General features: G+C 36.0%; 1 protein-coding gene across 5 annotated transcripts in view; it reads left to right on the top strand.

The window, feature by feature from the left end:
- LOC121854272 (dynein axonemal heavy chain 7-like) overlaps positions 1-12,471 on the top strand; it is a 69,870-nt gene that overhangs the window by 7,206 nt on the left and 50,193 nt on the right. For all 5 annotated transcript variants that reach the window (XR_006086521.1, XM_042348821.1, XM_042348820.1 and 2 more), the window contains 14 exons: positions 608-773; positions 2,336-2,440; positions 3,675-3,831; positions 4,302-4,406; positions 6,023-6,166; positions 6,459-6,578; positions 6,869-7,002; positions 7,485-7,760; positions 8,007-8,159; positions 8,517-8,629; positions 9,681-9,745; positions 10,439-10,525; positions 11,080-11,255; positions 12,025-12,250. Coding sequence is in view for 4 of the 5 variants with exons in the window: in XM_042348821.1 (XP_042204755.1) it covers positions 608-773; positions 2,336-2,440; positions 3,675-3,831; positions 4,302-4,406; positions 6,023-6,166; positions 6,459-6,578; positions 6,869-7,002; positions 7,485-7,760; positions 8,007-8,159; positions 8,517-8,629; positions 9,681-9,745; positions 10,439-10,525; positions 11,080-11,255; positions 12,025-12,250 (2,027 nt within the window). In the remaining variant the exon portion in view is untranslated. The remainder of the gene's footprint in view (positions 1-607; positions 774-2,335; positions 2,441-3,674; positions 3,832-4,301; positions 4,407-6,022; positions 6,167-6,458; positions 6,579-6,868; positions 7,003-7,484; positions 7,761-8,006; positions 8,160-8,516; positions 8,630-9,680; positions 9,746-10,438; positions 10,526-11,079; positions 11,256-12,024; positions 12,251-12,471) is intronic.

Genomic DNA, 12,471 nt, shown 5'->3' on the forward strand with positions numbered 1-12,471 from the left:
TAAATGCACTTAAATCCAGAAAAGAATTACAAGTTGTTATATTCACTAAATATATAAATTAAGCCTAGAAAGTATTTTATTAAAAATACAATGGCCAATTTTTTTAACAAGAGCTATGCAAAATTCAGCATGAGTTATGAGACCCATAGAGCATACAATAACCAAACACTTCTGAGTCCATTAATGTAACTGTTTATTGCTGAACCGTCATTCTGTGTGGCTCATGTTATATAACCAACAAAATCTGTAGTACATTACTGTAACCCAGATTGCCCCCCAAAATAGATGTTGGAACTAATTAAAAGATTACAAGTAGTTTTGTACAGTTCTCTGGACTTAGAATTTACCTACTTTTATGTCATCTCATGTTATTTGTTTAAGCTGACCGTTTGTAGATGATCAATTTGTGATTTTTTTTATGGTACCTCACAGTCGCAAAATATTGTCTAGTTTCATTTCTTATATGTAGTTATTCGTTTGCCGGAATTATTGGTGCAGAGTTCTTCTGGGAATGAGAGATTTCTGTATTGAGACAAATTTCTCATCCCCGGAAATAAATTGCAAAAGAGTGGAGTGTGCAGTATAATGAAGCCCATCTATCATGAAGCCAGTGAGTGGTCGACTGTGCTGCGTGGAGAGGTGAGGACCGAGGTGGATCACTTTCTGAGTCTGGGCGCTGAGCTGGATGAGTATGCAGGTCAGATCCACCACTACTCGGCTTATATTGAGCAGGCCAGTCATGTCCCCACATCTGCCACTCTACATGTCTTCAGGTCTGTAATTTGAAGAACATTTTCATTTAAACATACTTGAAATAGATGCAGTTTATAAGTCTTTCAATCAATCAATCAAAGTACTTTAATAACATAGCACGGAGTTGACTTGAGGGTAGATTCACATGTTTTCTACATTTTGAGACATTTTGTTGTCTTGTTTCTTATTACTGTCTCTAGAGCGAATGGCTCCCTGTCCCGGTCGCAAAAATGGCTGCAACTTTGAAATTACCCGCAGACATTCTAGGGTACATCCAGGGTGTAGTCCTCGAATAATCGAGGACCGTGAATTAAAAATCCACGAATTGTCAGGGCATGGTGTACTTTTAAATGCTGCAAGTACTGGATAACAAAATTTGCACTCCAGCAAGTTGTTTATTTACATTGTTTCAATAAATCAGCATCATCATCTATGTTTTATGGCCATTAACAATTTATGGAACAATTTTCTATCTACTGTATATCAGGTAAATCATTCTTGTCTGATTTAATGTGGTGTTTACTGCAGTGACCATTAAAAAAATTCAAGCTGTTTACCATAAAAAACATCATGTGGCACCATAGCCAACAGCCGACTGTTTGAAGCAGTAAGGTTGCACCCTGACTACTGAATTTGCCACAGCCAGAGAGTATCAAATGATATTCCCTGAGGTTATTTTTGCCCCACTCTTTCAAAGATCCTTACTCGTGAGTGGAAGATATTCTGAAATTACTGTACTGTACTCCTTTAATTGCACCTTCCAAGATGTACACAATCTCAGTTTTGATATAGTGAGTACCCATGTATGCAGTATGTGTTCATTTAGTTGTCCATTTATGTATATCATTTAAAGTGTTTGAAAATTTGTCCTGGGAGCACATCATCCAATTATAATACTAAGTCCATGGTAAAAATGTGTCATAATAATGATAATAATAATAATATTTGTTCTGTAAAATTGTCATTGGATAGGCATGTATATAATCTATGCATTTATACAGGTCAGCGTGAATATAAACATTGTAGATATACGGTACACATAGGCCATGGGAGAACAGTATGCAGTTTTCTATGTGCTTAGACATTGCAGGTAAACAACAATTGTAAACAGTAAGGCAATTTCACTTTGGATAGCTGATAAAGCTGTCAGATGCTTATTTCCAGGAGAGTCCTTTGCTTGGGCTTAGGCATTGGCTTGGTCTCTAATCAGTAATAGTACTGTATATCTGTAAGAATAATCATAAAATGTTTTTCAATAAATTCAATAAGCATTACATTGCACTTGGACTATCCGAGGCTGGCGGATCATATCAATAACACAATATTCTGTGGCTAATAATAGAGAAACTTACTCTCTTTCCTTGCTGTAGCTTGCTGTCCTGTTTATAATACATTTGCAAGGAATACATCCCAATATAAATAGGCAACTTCCCATACTGTACTCTACATACAAATCATTTCCTGTGCAGTAGTTTCATAGTCTCAAGAATACATGATATGATCTGTTAAACTTAGTCTAATAATATAATCAGAAAATAAGAAGGATGAATTAAGTATCTAATGGTTTCCTATCTTTGGGTAGACTGGAGTACAAATTTCTGCGACAGAGTCTGCTGTTAGTGTCTTCGTCCTTCGTGTCTGTTCTACGAGACAGACTGATAGCTGACCACCGTGAAACAACACAAGGGTAAGACTTCACCTGTGTGCAGCACCCACTCCTCAGCTGCTTTATTACTGGTAGACCCTGATTTATAAAATGTTTATACAGTACTGCATATCTAAAAAATCATTTGTAAATTTATATTTTTGTAAAAAAGTATTTGAAAACACTTAACTTGCTCAAAAAATGCATAGTGCTCCCCTTTGAAACTATTAAAAGTAACTGATTCACCAGGCAAGAAGATGACGGTAGCAATGCGTGTGATGGAGGGTGCGGGAGGGGGTTTTGAGAATTGCAATTAAATGCCAGGTAGCGACGTGTCCTAATATTGCATATTTAAGTAATTATTAGATGTTTTAATTGCCTGTATGTTGGCCTGGCTAGTTAATGCTAGGCATTTACACACCTAGGTATAAAGCTAGACGTCGCATTCTGGAATGAACAAAAATAAATCTTCCCTGAAACATAATAAAATGACACTTTACATAATTTCTATTACCTTTTTTGAGGGCGGTAATGAGTGTTAGCAAACAATGATTATAGAAAAGTTAATTAAATGCATTAGTAAGTTTATTTAATCGTCATTAAATGGGTATGACACTGTTTGCAATAAACTGAGGGTGGCCAATATTGCTTGGCTGTCTGAGCCACGTTCATTTTCATCAACATCAGAGTTCTCATTTCCTGTGTCAGTATCTACAATCATCACCAGCACTTGTTTCATGCACTGCTTGTTGATTATGATATGCAAGAAGTGATACGGGTTGATTATTAGAACATAAGATATTTCCTTCACAGTTTCCTAATCACTTTCATTTTGATTAAGCACAATTTTAAAGAATTTGGCAATGGGTCTTTGTCTTTTCCTGTGTGACAATGACATACTGTACTGTACCGGTATGTCTTGCACTGCATTACTCAAAGTAGAATAACTGAATAACATGGGTATCAATAATTGTAAATGCACCACTAGTTCTCTCATCAGACTATTGTAACACAGTGTTGTAATGTGTGTAAGTATTCATATCCTCGCGTAGAACCTGAATTTGTCCACGTGTTAAACTATGTAGAAAATTTATTAATTTAAGATATTTTAATTATTTTCTATGTGACATATTATGTCAAATTTACATATATCAAGTGTTACGTAACCCGAGGAATCCCTGTACAGTATTATTGTTCCAGTATTAGGGGATAGGGTATTCAGCATTCCAAACTGAAATTCAGAATAATCACAAACTTTTGGTCTCACTTTTTTCAGACTTGATCAACAGTTTGGAATGATCCATAAACGTCTCCATGAGATTCCCAAGTCTACAGATGAGCTGTTCAAGCTGATGGAATATGTGGAGGAAGTGCGACGCATTACCATCCACCGACTGGCTGAGGAAGTGGCGGATATGGTTGTTAGGCTGAAGGTAAACTAATAATAATACTGTAATGATAGTAGTAGTAGTTGATGCTGTAGTACTGTAATTAATATGATCATGATTATGTAATTTTTTTTAACTACAATTGGTGAGATGAATAATGACAGTGTAAAATTGCTACTGAAGTTATACTGCCCATCTCTGTATGCCTCTGATGCCATGTTTCATCCAGGACTAGTGTGGTGCTATTTATAAAATGTAAAAAAAAAAAAACTTAGCTTATTGCCCATCTCTCCCTCTGTTCATCTTTATACCTGTACTGTATAGGTATCTCAACCTACAAATACATCATCAAGTACTGATATTGAATTTTTGGTATGGCTATCACTTAGTTGATGTAATGGACAACCAAACAGTTATGACATAACTCTACCTAATTTATGATTTAAAATATGTGGTATAATATTTAAGAGACTGTTGTATCATGTGACACAATTGACAATGGTGATGTGGTACAGGTGATCTTGGATGTGGTCCACCTGACCCCTGATGACCTTGCCACCACTGCTGCAGTCATTGTTTGGCCAGCCAAGCTCAAGCCTGTTGTGGACCGTGCTGTTGAGGTCAGTATTATGCTTTATGTCTTATAATTTAGGTTTATAGATGTTAAGAATAATGTTATAGCTATTTATACAGGGTATCTATAATTTATTCATATGATTATGAAGGTTAATAATTTTTTGGGGGGGAAAAGATAGCATAAAAGGGTTTGTTGCAATTAATAAAGCAACTTGGGTTTCCTTTTAACATGTATTTGGCAGGACTGCCACCAATGTGAATTGTGACAGTACAGCATTTTTTTAATAATGTCGTTTTCAGCGATGAATCAACATTCCACCTGTCTGGTAAAGTCGACAGACACGATTACCGTACCGCATATGAGGATCAGAAAATCCTCATTCATTTTTTGAACACGAGCGTGACAGTCCCCAAATAATTGTTTGGTGCGCACTCTCCTACAACCGTGTGATTGGACCATTTTGCTTCCATGAGAACACTGTGAACTCTGCCAATTACATAGATATGTTTGAATTTTAATGATAATAATAATAATAATAATAATAATAATAAACGGTTTATTTATAGAGTTGCAGCCGGTGGCTGAAAATATACAGACTTACATTTGATTTAGACATAATGATATAATATGCATTGAATACATTTACCTCAGCTGGAGGATATGCAGCCTCGTGTGATCTTTTAGCAAGATGGAGCACCGCCACACTGGGGCTTACAAGTGCGCGATTTCCTAAATGAAAACTTCTCTACTCGTTGGATCGGCGTGACGGTCCCATTCCGTGGCCTCCTCGTTCCCCGGACATCATGCCCATGTATTTCTTTTTATGGGGCTACGTCAAAAACAAGTTGTATGCGAAAAAGGTGAATGACATCACAGAGTTAAGACAACGGATTGAAGAGGCCACCACTTCCATCACACTAGACATGCTTCATAACACATGGGATGATATCAGCTAACGTTTTGATATTCTATGTGCTGGAATCCTTACAAGATAGCGATTAATTTCAGTATAAACATTGCATACAAGTTATACACTAAAGTAGAGAAATATGTTGCTCAAAATTATGGCTTTTTCAGAGGGAAAAATCATAAGATAAGTTGAAAAGTTCACTCGGGTTACAGCATTAATCCTCTCCTTAGCTGTACACCAAGCATAGTTTTGTATAGTATCTTAATATAGTTCATATTCTATTCCTATAATTCATTAGTAGGTAATTTATGAGGAAACCGCTACTACCAGAAGGAGTTGTTCGATTTTGTTCAATTTACCACAAATATTCTTATCCTTATAAAAATTATTTATCAATTTGTTTTTATTGTTTAATATCTGTACTGTATTCCTTCAACATTATGTTACTTAACATTTTAAAATACAGTATGGAATAAGAAGGAGAATGGTGTGGGGGGGAGTCTTGAAATTAAACCTAGGTAGATGCTGCCTGAAAATAAATAAGTTCCAGATGTTTAGGTGGGGATTTACAGCTCCAGTTTTGTTTGAAAAGAATGCTGTACTGTACTGGATGTGTCTCTTGTCTTTTATATGTGTGAATTTATGAGATTTTTATCAGTAAAACTTTTTCAGTTTTTGTTGTTTTTAAGTACTGTACTGTACTGTACTGGGGAATTATTGTCATTTACTGATGTCATTGAATTCTACAGTCACTGGAGGATTTAAAACAAGAGTTTGAGGAGACTTTGGTGGAGAGATCAGGGGAAGTCAACCACACCTTGGAGCGCATCCAACAGTTTGTGACAGAGTTGGAAGAATTGTCTGATGTCTCCCATGTCAACAAGTACATCAGGGTAATATCACAATTTATATAAACCAACCCAACACTTTATGTAACTTATTCATATCTCAAACTTTTATTTGTTGTGTATGCCTCACTATCTTCTAATAATTGTTTCCTTTGATTTGTATTTATTTTAGACATTTATTTTTTTATTTTTTTGCTAGATTACTAATTAATAAGTCTCATACATACCTCTAGGAGGAAATGATTATTTTTTTATATTAATTTTATATTTGATGTGAAATTTTAGATGACTAAGACATATTGTATTTTGTAGAAATGTGATTTGAGTCCTTCCTCAGGAGGTGCGAAAATTGGAGGGAAGACTGGAGAAAGTTAGCACTCTAGTGTCATGGGTCAACCAGGAGGAGTCACTCTTCAAGTTCCAGCTCTCATCCTTTCCACTTCTTGCTGAGCTAAAGGTGAGCCATTTAGCAAATTTTGGTTTAAGATAATTCAGCTTACAGTATGTACTTAGTATTATGAACATTTAACAACATATTTCATAATACCCTATATTGTTGTTCATCTGGCCTTGTTCACAGGTTAGGGGCATTCATGGAATGCTGTTATTATTTCCATAAATTAAATTCAAGTGGCCAATAACTTGATAAATTAGTGTTTTGTTTCTAGTGTTTCTCTCAATTAATACACTTAACTGACTGAAAAAGTTGTTCGCTTGTAAAAGAATAAAAGAGCCCTTCATTAACAGGACTGCTTGGTGCCATACGATGAGCTCTTTACACTAGTGATGAAGTGGCGTAAATATGAGAAGTATTGGATGGATGGTGATTTCACGAGCCTCGACCCAGATTTTATAGATGGTGAGACAGAAGAACTGGCCAGGTAAGAGTGAGGGGTCATATGAGAGTGGAGACTTGGCTGGTGATATTGAGAGCCCAAGTAAATGACAGAAGGAAACGAGGAACCAGATGAGAGCGAGAGAGTAAGTGAGCTGGAGAATTAGGTGAGAGGCAAGTGAGTGTTAGGGACCAGTTGAGAAGACAGAAATGTCCAGGTAATATTTTTAAACAACTTTATGAAAAAAAATCTTGTTTGTTTTTATGCTTGTCTTTTTCTTTGGTATTTTGCCCATTTTTGAGGTTAATGTACTAAAATTGGTGGGAAAAAGAGTAAAAAATGTTTGCTTTGGAACTTTAGATTTTCCTAAGTCTTTTAGATGTTATGCTAATGTTTTGTTCAACATATTGAAGGGATGCAAATTATATTTAAAAGCTTAGATTTAAATTTAATTAGATAACATCCTTGTGTTAAATCATATAAAATGAATTGCAACTCAGTTGAGACAGTATCTCACTGTTTACCAGGGAACTGTTTCGACTTCGTAAAACCTTCAAGATGAAATTTAAGCAGCAAGCTCTAGAGGGTGACCCACGAAAGGCCAGGATGAACCTGGATGACCCAAATCCAGATAATCTGCCAGGACCACTGCGGGTGTGTGCCCTTGCCCTCACACAGATCAAAAACTTCAAGGAGCACCTACCTCTGGTGTCTGTCCTGTGTAACAAAGGGTTACGACCACGACATTGGGAAAACCTAAATAAAGCAGCTGGTTTTGACATTACTCCTAATGCTGGCACCAGGTTAGCTTATTCTCTGCTTCATAAATATGTCTTACAAAACTTTAACAAAATAAAAGAATGTATTTTTTTTATGTATTTGGTAATATTCCTGTGTTTCTCATGGCATCTGTGTACTGTACTACTCTACCTTGAATTGATGAATGATAATTAACAAATAAAACAGCAAAAGAATATCCGGTTCATTTATTTGATATTGATATTGGTTGACATGAAGAATAAGACACATGTGGAACTTTCTCTTCTCAGTCTACGAAAGGTGGTACAGATGCAGCTTGGAGGATTGCTGAAAGAGTTTGAGGTAGTAAGCAGCGGTGCATCTCGGGAGTATAGCTTAGAGCTCTCACTGGCCAACATGCGGAGTGCATGGGAGTCAGCACAACTTACCAAGGCCCCACACCAGTGAGTACACTTAACATTTTTCAGTACTCCTCAAATTATTCTGTTGTCAATTTCCACTCCCCATTAATATATTTATTGGATGTTTGGTTCCATTTAAGTAGAATTACGCAAAACCTTTACTTCTCTGTCACCTAAACTAGTCTGCATATATTATTCTGAGATTAGGATGTAAGGCAGATTCATCTACATGGTCTGGCATACTAGAATGGTCACTTTAATGTAGCAATGATTATGAGGAATCCCATTTTTGTAAAATCAAAAAATTACTATTGTTGTTGTTTTTGTTGTTGTGAGAGTCAAGCTTGAGGAGTCTTTTCTGTAGGATATTGATTAAAACTCACTTACATGGTGTCACAGAGAGGTGGATGTGGAGGTACTAGCAGGGCTACAAGAGGTGCGGGAGCTGGTGGAGGATCACCTAATTATTACCCATACTATTAAAAATTCTCCGTTCGTTGGGCCATTTGTTGGTAAGTATTTGAATTATTAAAAATTAGGGAGACATTTGCATATAGTATAGGATTGATTTTGGTATCCCTTTTGTGACACAGCCTACAGCCAGACAGATCTCATAATCAAAAGCCAGCTAAACAGGAAGAAGGATAAGCTGCCACAAAAAGCTCCAGAGTCAATCAGACTAATGTCTCCTTTGTTGGAGAGTGGACCCTTTATGTTATTTATGCTTAAGGGTTAGGAATGTATTTTTCCCAACTCCTCTGCATTGCAGTGCTGGTCACACTGTGTCCTATTGTACTGGTGGCTTTGTATAAAGTTTACTGTATCCATATTGTCCCTAACTGGTTGACAGGCCACTGTCACTGTTTAGTTCATTCAAGAGGGGCAATCCAATGCTTGAGTCAAATTGACTTTATTTTTAAGGTACTTGGATTTGTGTACTGTACCATAGAATTATCAAACAGAAATCAGTGCTGATCCCATGTTCTGATAATCATATGACTCCACAGTTGTGTTTTTTATACTTTGTTTAAAATACAGGAAAATGCAACAATATGTATCTACTGTAATTAATTAATTTTACCCAAATTTGTTCAAAAGATTTGGATTTGTTGAATATTTCTGGGAAAGATCCTTGACAGATTTAATATTATATATGATGTACAGTACTGCAAAATTTGTACCACAATAAATGACAATGTAGGGTGAGTAGAAATCAAACTGAAATCTTTAATATTTAAAAGCATTATGCTGTACACTACTGTATATGGTTCAGTTATGAACAAATACTGTACTGTCTTGTAGTAATATTTGTAGGAATCAACAATTTATGTTGGTATAAATTCAATTTTATAACTGTTCTATGTTTGAAATGAGCTACAGTATATTTACATCAGTGAAACATGCTTAAAATTTTTTGTAAAAGCTGTCAACTAATTGTTAAATTTTCTTTAACTCTTTGTTGTGATCAGCAACATTATTATACTGTAAGAATAGCAAGTTTGTTGGGCAGTTATTGTTAGGTTTTATGTTTGTTGTTAGGTAATGAGCCATTTGCATTAACAGATGATGTGAAGGAGTGGGAGAGGATCCTCCGAACAGTGCAGGAGACACTCACTGTGTGGTTAAAGGTAAGGACTTTCTTATACTGTACTTTATAGACAGCAGGTTGTTCATAAAATTTAATATCTCATTAATACAGGGTGTCCATTTTGAAATGAAAAAACTTTGATGCCCTATCATTATTTTTAAATATACAATGCACAATATGTTTGAGTTTCATTTGGTGTATGGATGTCATCCGGGTACGTAAGGGTGGACATTCAACATGTGCACCATTCATAGCATGGACTAAGTCACAACAGTACTCAATTTCCCTCCACACATTTTTTAACATCTTGTGTGTTATGTAGGCCATTGTGATGCGTTCTTTCAGCTGAACAATGTCCTGCACCTTTGTAGAGTACACTTTGGACTTCACATAACTCCAATGAAAATATAAATTGGGGGAAGGTCAGGCAATCTCGGTGGCCAAGAAACGGGTCCGTCTCTACTCAGTCAGTGATCTGGCACCCAGCCATCAAGGAAGGAGCAGGCGTCACTGGACCAGTGGAATATGAGGCTCAATTGGCGGTCCTCTACCTGTGGTGCCACAAACAGCTGAAGCATGTCTATGTGCACGTGGTCTGTCTCCTCAAGTTGCTTCATTCATGTGTACAGGTCCTTTCGGGTCGGTGGTTCCTCGCAAAACGTTGTATCGGATTTAACTGTATAGGACATTTCTCTGTTATATTAATGGAGGAAAATGTAGTCCATTTTTTCAGGTACAAACACTATGGGTAGAACTGACTCCTGTCTTCTCCACTCCTGATCTGCCACTCCAACTGCCAGATGAACATAAACTATTTCAGGTCTGTTTTGTTTACCTTATACAGAACATCAATCCTATTAAAAAAGTATCTTAATCATAATAACAAACAAATTAATTGGCCTCTGAACAGAAAACCAGGTTCAAAAGTTATGGGAAACTTTTCATTACATTATGTCAGATCGTCATTAACACTTTAGTTACATGAAGTTTCAATAGATATCCAAACTGAATCTCTGAGACACTTGCTCAACAGTTAAAGTATTGTAGGTCATTTATCTTTATCTTACTCTACTAGTTTTAGTTGACATAAAACAAGTTACTGTACACTGTTCAGTACATACTACACTTAAAAGATTAGTTTACATGGATAATAACATCCCTATGAAGATTATATCATGATGAAGATATTTTTTTTGCATAATATGAGTCATTACCATTAAAATTAATTATGAGTTTAGTATGATTAATTACCGAATAATATCATTTCTTGAAAATAAAGGAAAAGTCACAGAAAACAATCTAAATTCTGTACTACACTTCTGTGACATAACACACGTACTCTTGCTCTAACTCCCTGACACTTGGTGATTACAGGAACTGGATGAGAAATGGGTGTCAGTGATGGAGGAGACTGTGTCCACTGAACAGTTGTTAGATGTAGTTGGGGATGCTGATGCTCTTGAGGAGGTGTCTTATTGCCTCAATAATTTTGCTGTCATCCAGAAGGCTGTTCATGCCTATCTTGATAACAAGAGAAGGATCTTCCCAAGGTAAGTACAGTATGTACTGTACAGTATACTGTATTTGTTTCCCTTTATTTTCATTCAGAGGGCCAAGGTTGCTTCCCTTAACAGCAAGAGAAGGATCTTCTCAGTATGTGTCTTTGTTGTTTTTGTTTTTCATTCTTTGTCATTAGTGTGTCTTTCTGTCTGTCTACTTCATCCTCCTTGTCTCTTTCACATCCAACAAAAAGTCAAATTTATCTTTGTAAAAAAAATAATAATAGTGCATTAATTATTTACACATAGCCATTAATTTTATTTAAGCTACCCTTACCAGACATGGAAAGAAACCTCTTGAAGAAAAGTAAGATATTAATCAAATACTTCCTTCAAACTTTGAAAGTCTTAAGAAAATTAGACCATAAACTGAAAAACTGATGATGAGCATAAGATTAATTTTTATTTATGTTACAGTATAGTCTTCATTTACGCGGTCAATTGAACCCGTGGAGGTCCGCGTAAAACGAGAAACACGTAAACGAATTAACAGAACATATGGGATTAATTGAAATAGAGACTGGGCCGACCCCCAAACCACACTTTTTCCGACAATATGTACATTATAGTAAAAATAACATCTTAATTTTATGATGGTATCCGCGTAAATTGAGACTCTACTGTTTAAAGTAAATTATTTCATTGTTAATATAACAGTAAAAATGGAAGACTTCTAAGTGATACTATAGTAAGAAAACTACCCTTCATTTAGAATAATTGCTGAATAGTTTCTTTAAATTTTCTACACTACTTCTTTCAGACTGTACTTCCTTTCTAATGAGGAACTGGTAGCACTTCTGTGTGAAAAGGATGTTTTAAGGTTGGAGCAGCATATCCGCAAGTGTTTCGATGGTGTTCACTTGCTCCATCTGGATGATTGCTGTGATATTTATGCTGTGGAGAGCAAAGAAGGTGAAGTTGTCCAGCTCATCAAAAAGCTTCCAACCTCTCAAGCCCACCACAGCATTGAGAACTGGCTGCTCCAGGTAAGGAAGCCAAGTTTTAGGGAGGCAGTATAGTCTATTATTTATTGAATTTGTAAACATAACTTTTATTCCGGACTTAGTACAGTACAGTATACTGTTGTGGCTTTATCTAGCCTTGATCAACTCTGGACCAGGTACATTATCACCAGCTAAATCATGCATATTGTTCTCACTCACTTATAGAGTGTTTGCTTAATTTTTCAATTATTTTATGGCACTCT

This window comes from Homarus americanus, unplaced genomic scaffold, assembly GCF_018991925.1.
Source record: "Homarus americanus isolate GMGI-L3 unplaced genomic scaffold, GMGI_Hamer_2.0 scaffold54443, whole genome shotgun sequence".
Lineage (NCBI taxonomy): Eukaryota > Metazoa > Arthropoda > Malacostraca > Decapoda > Nephropidae > Homarus > Homarus americanus.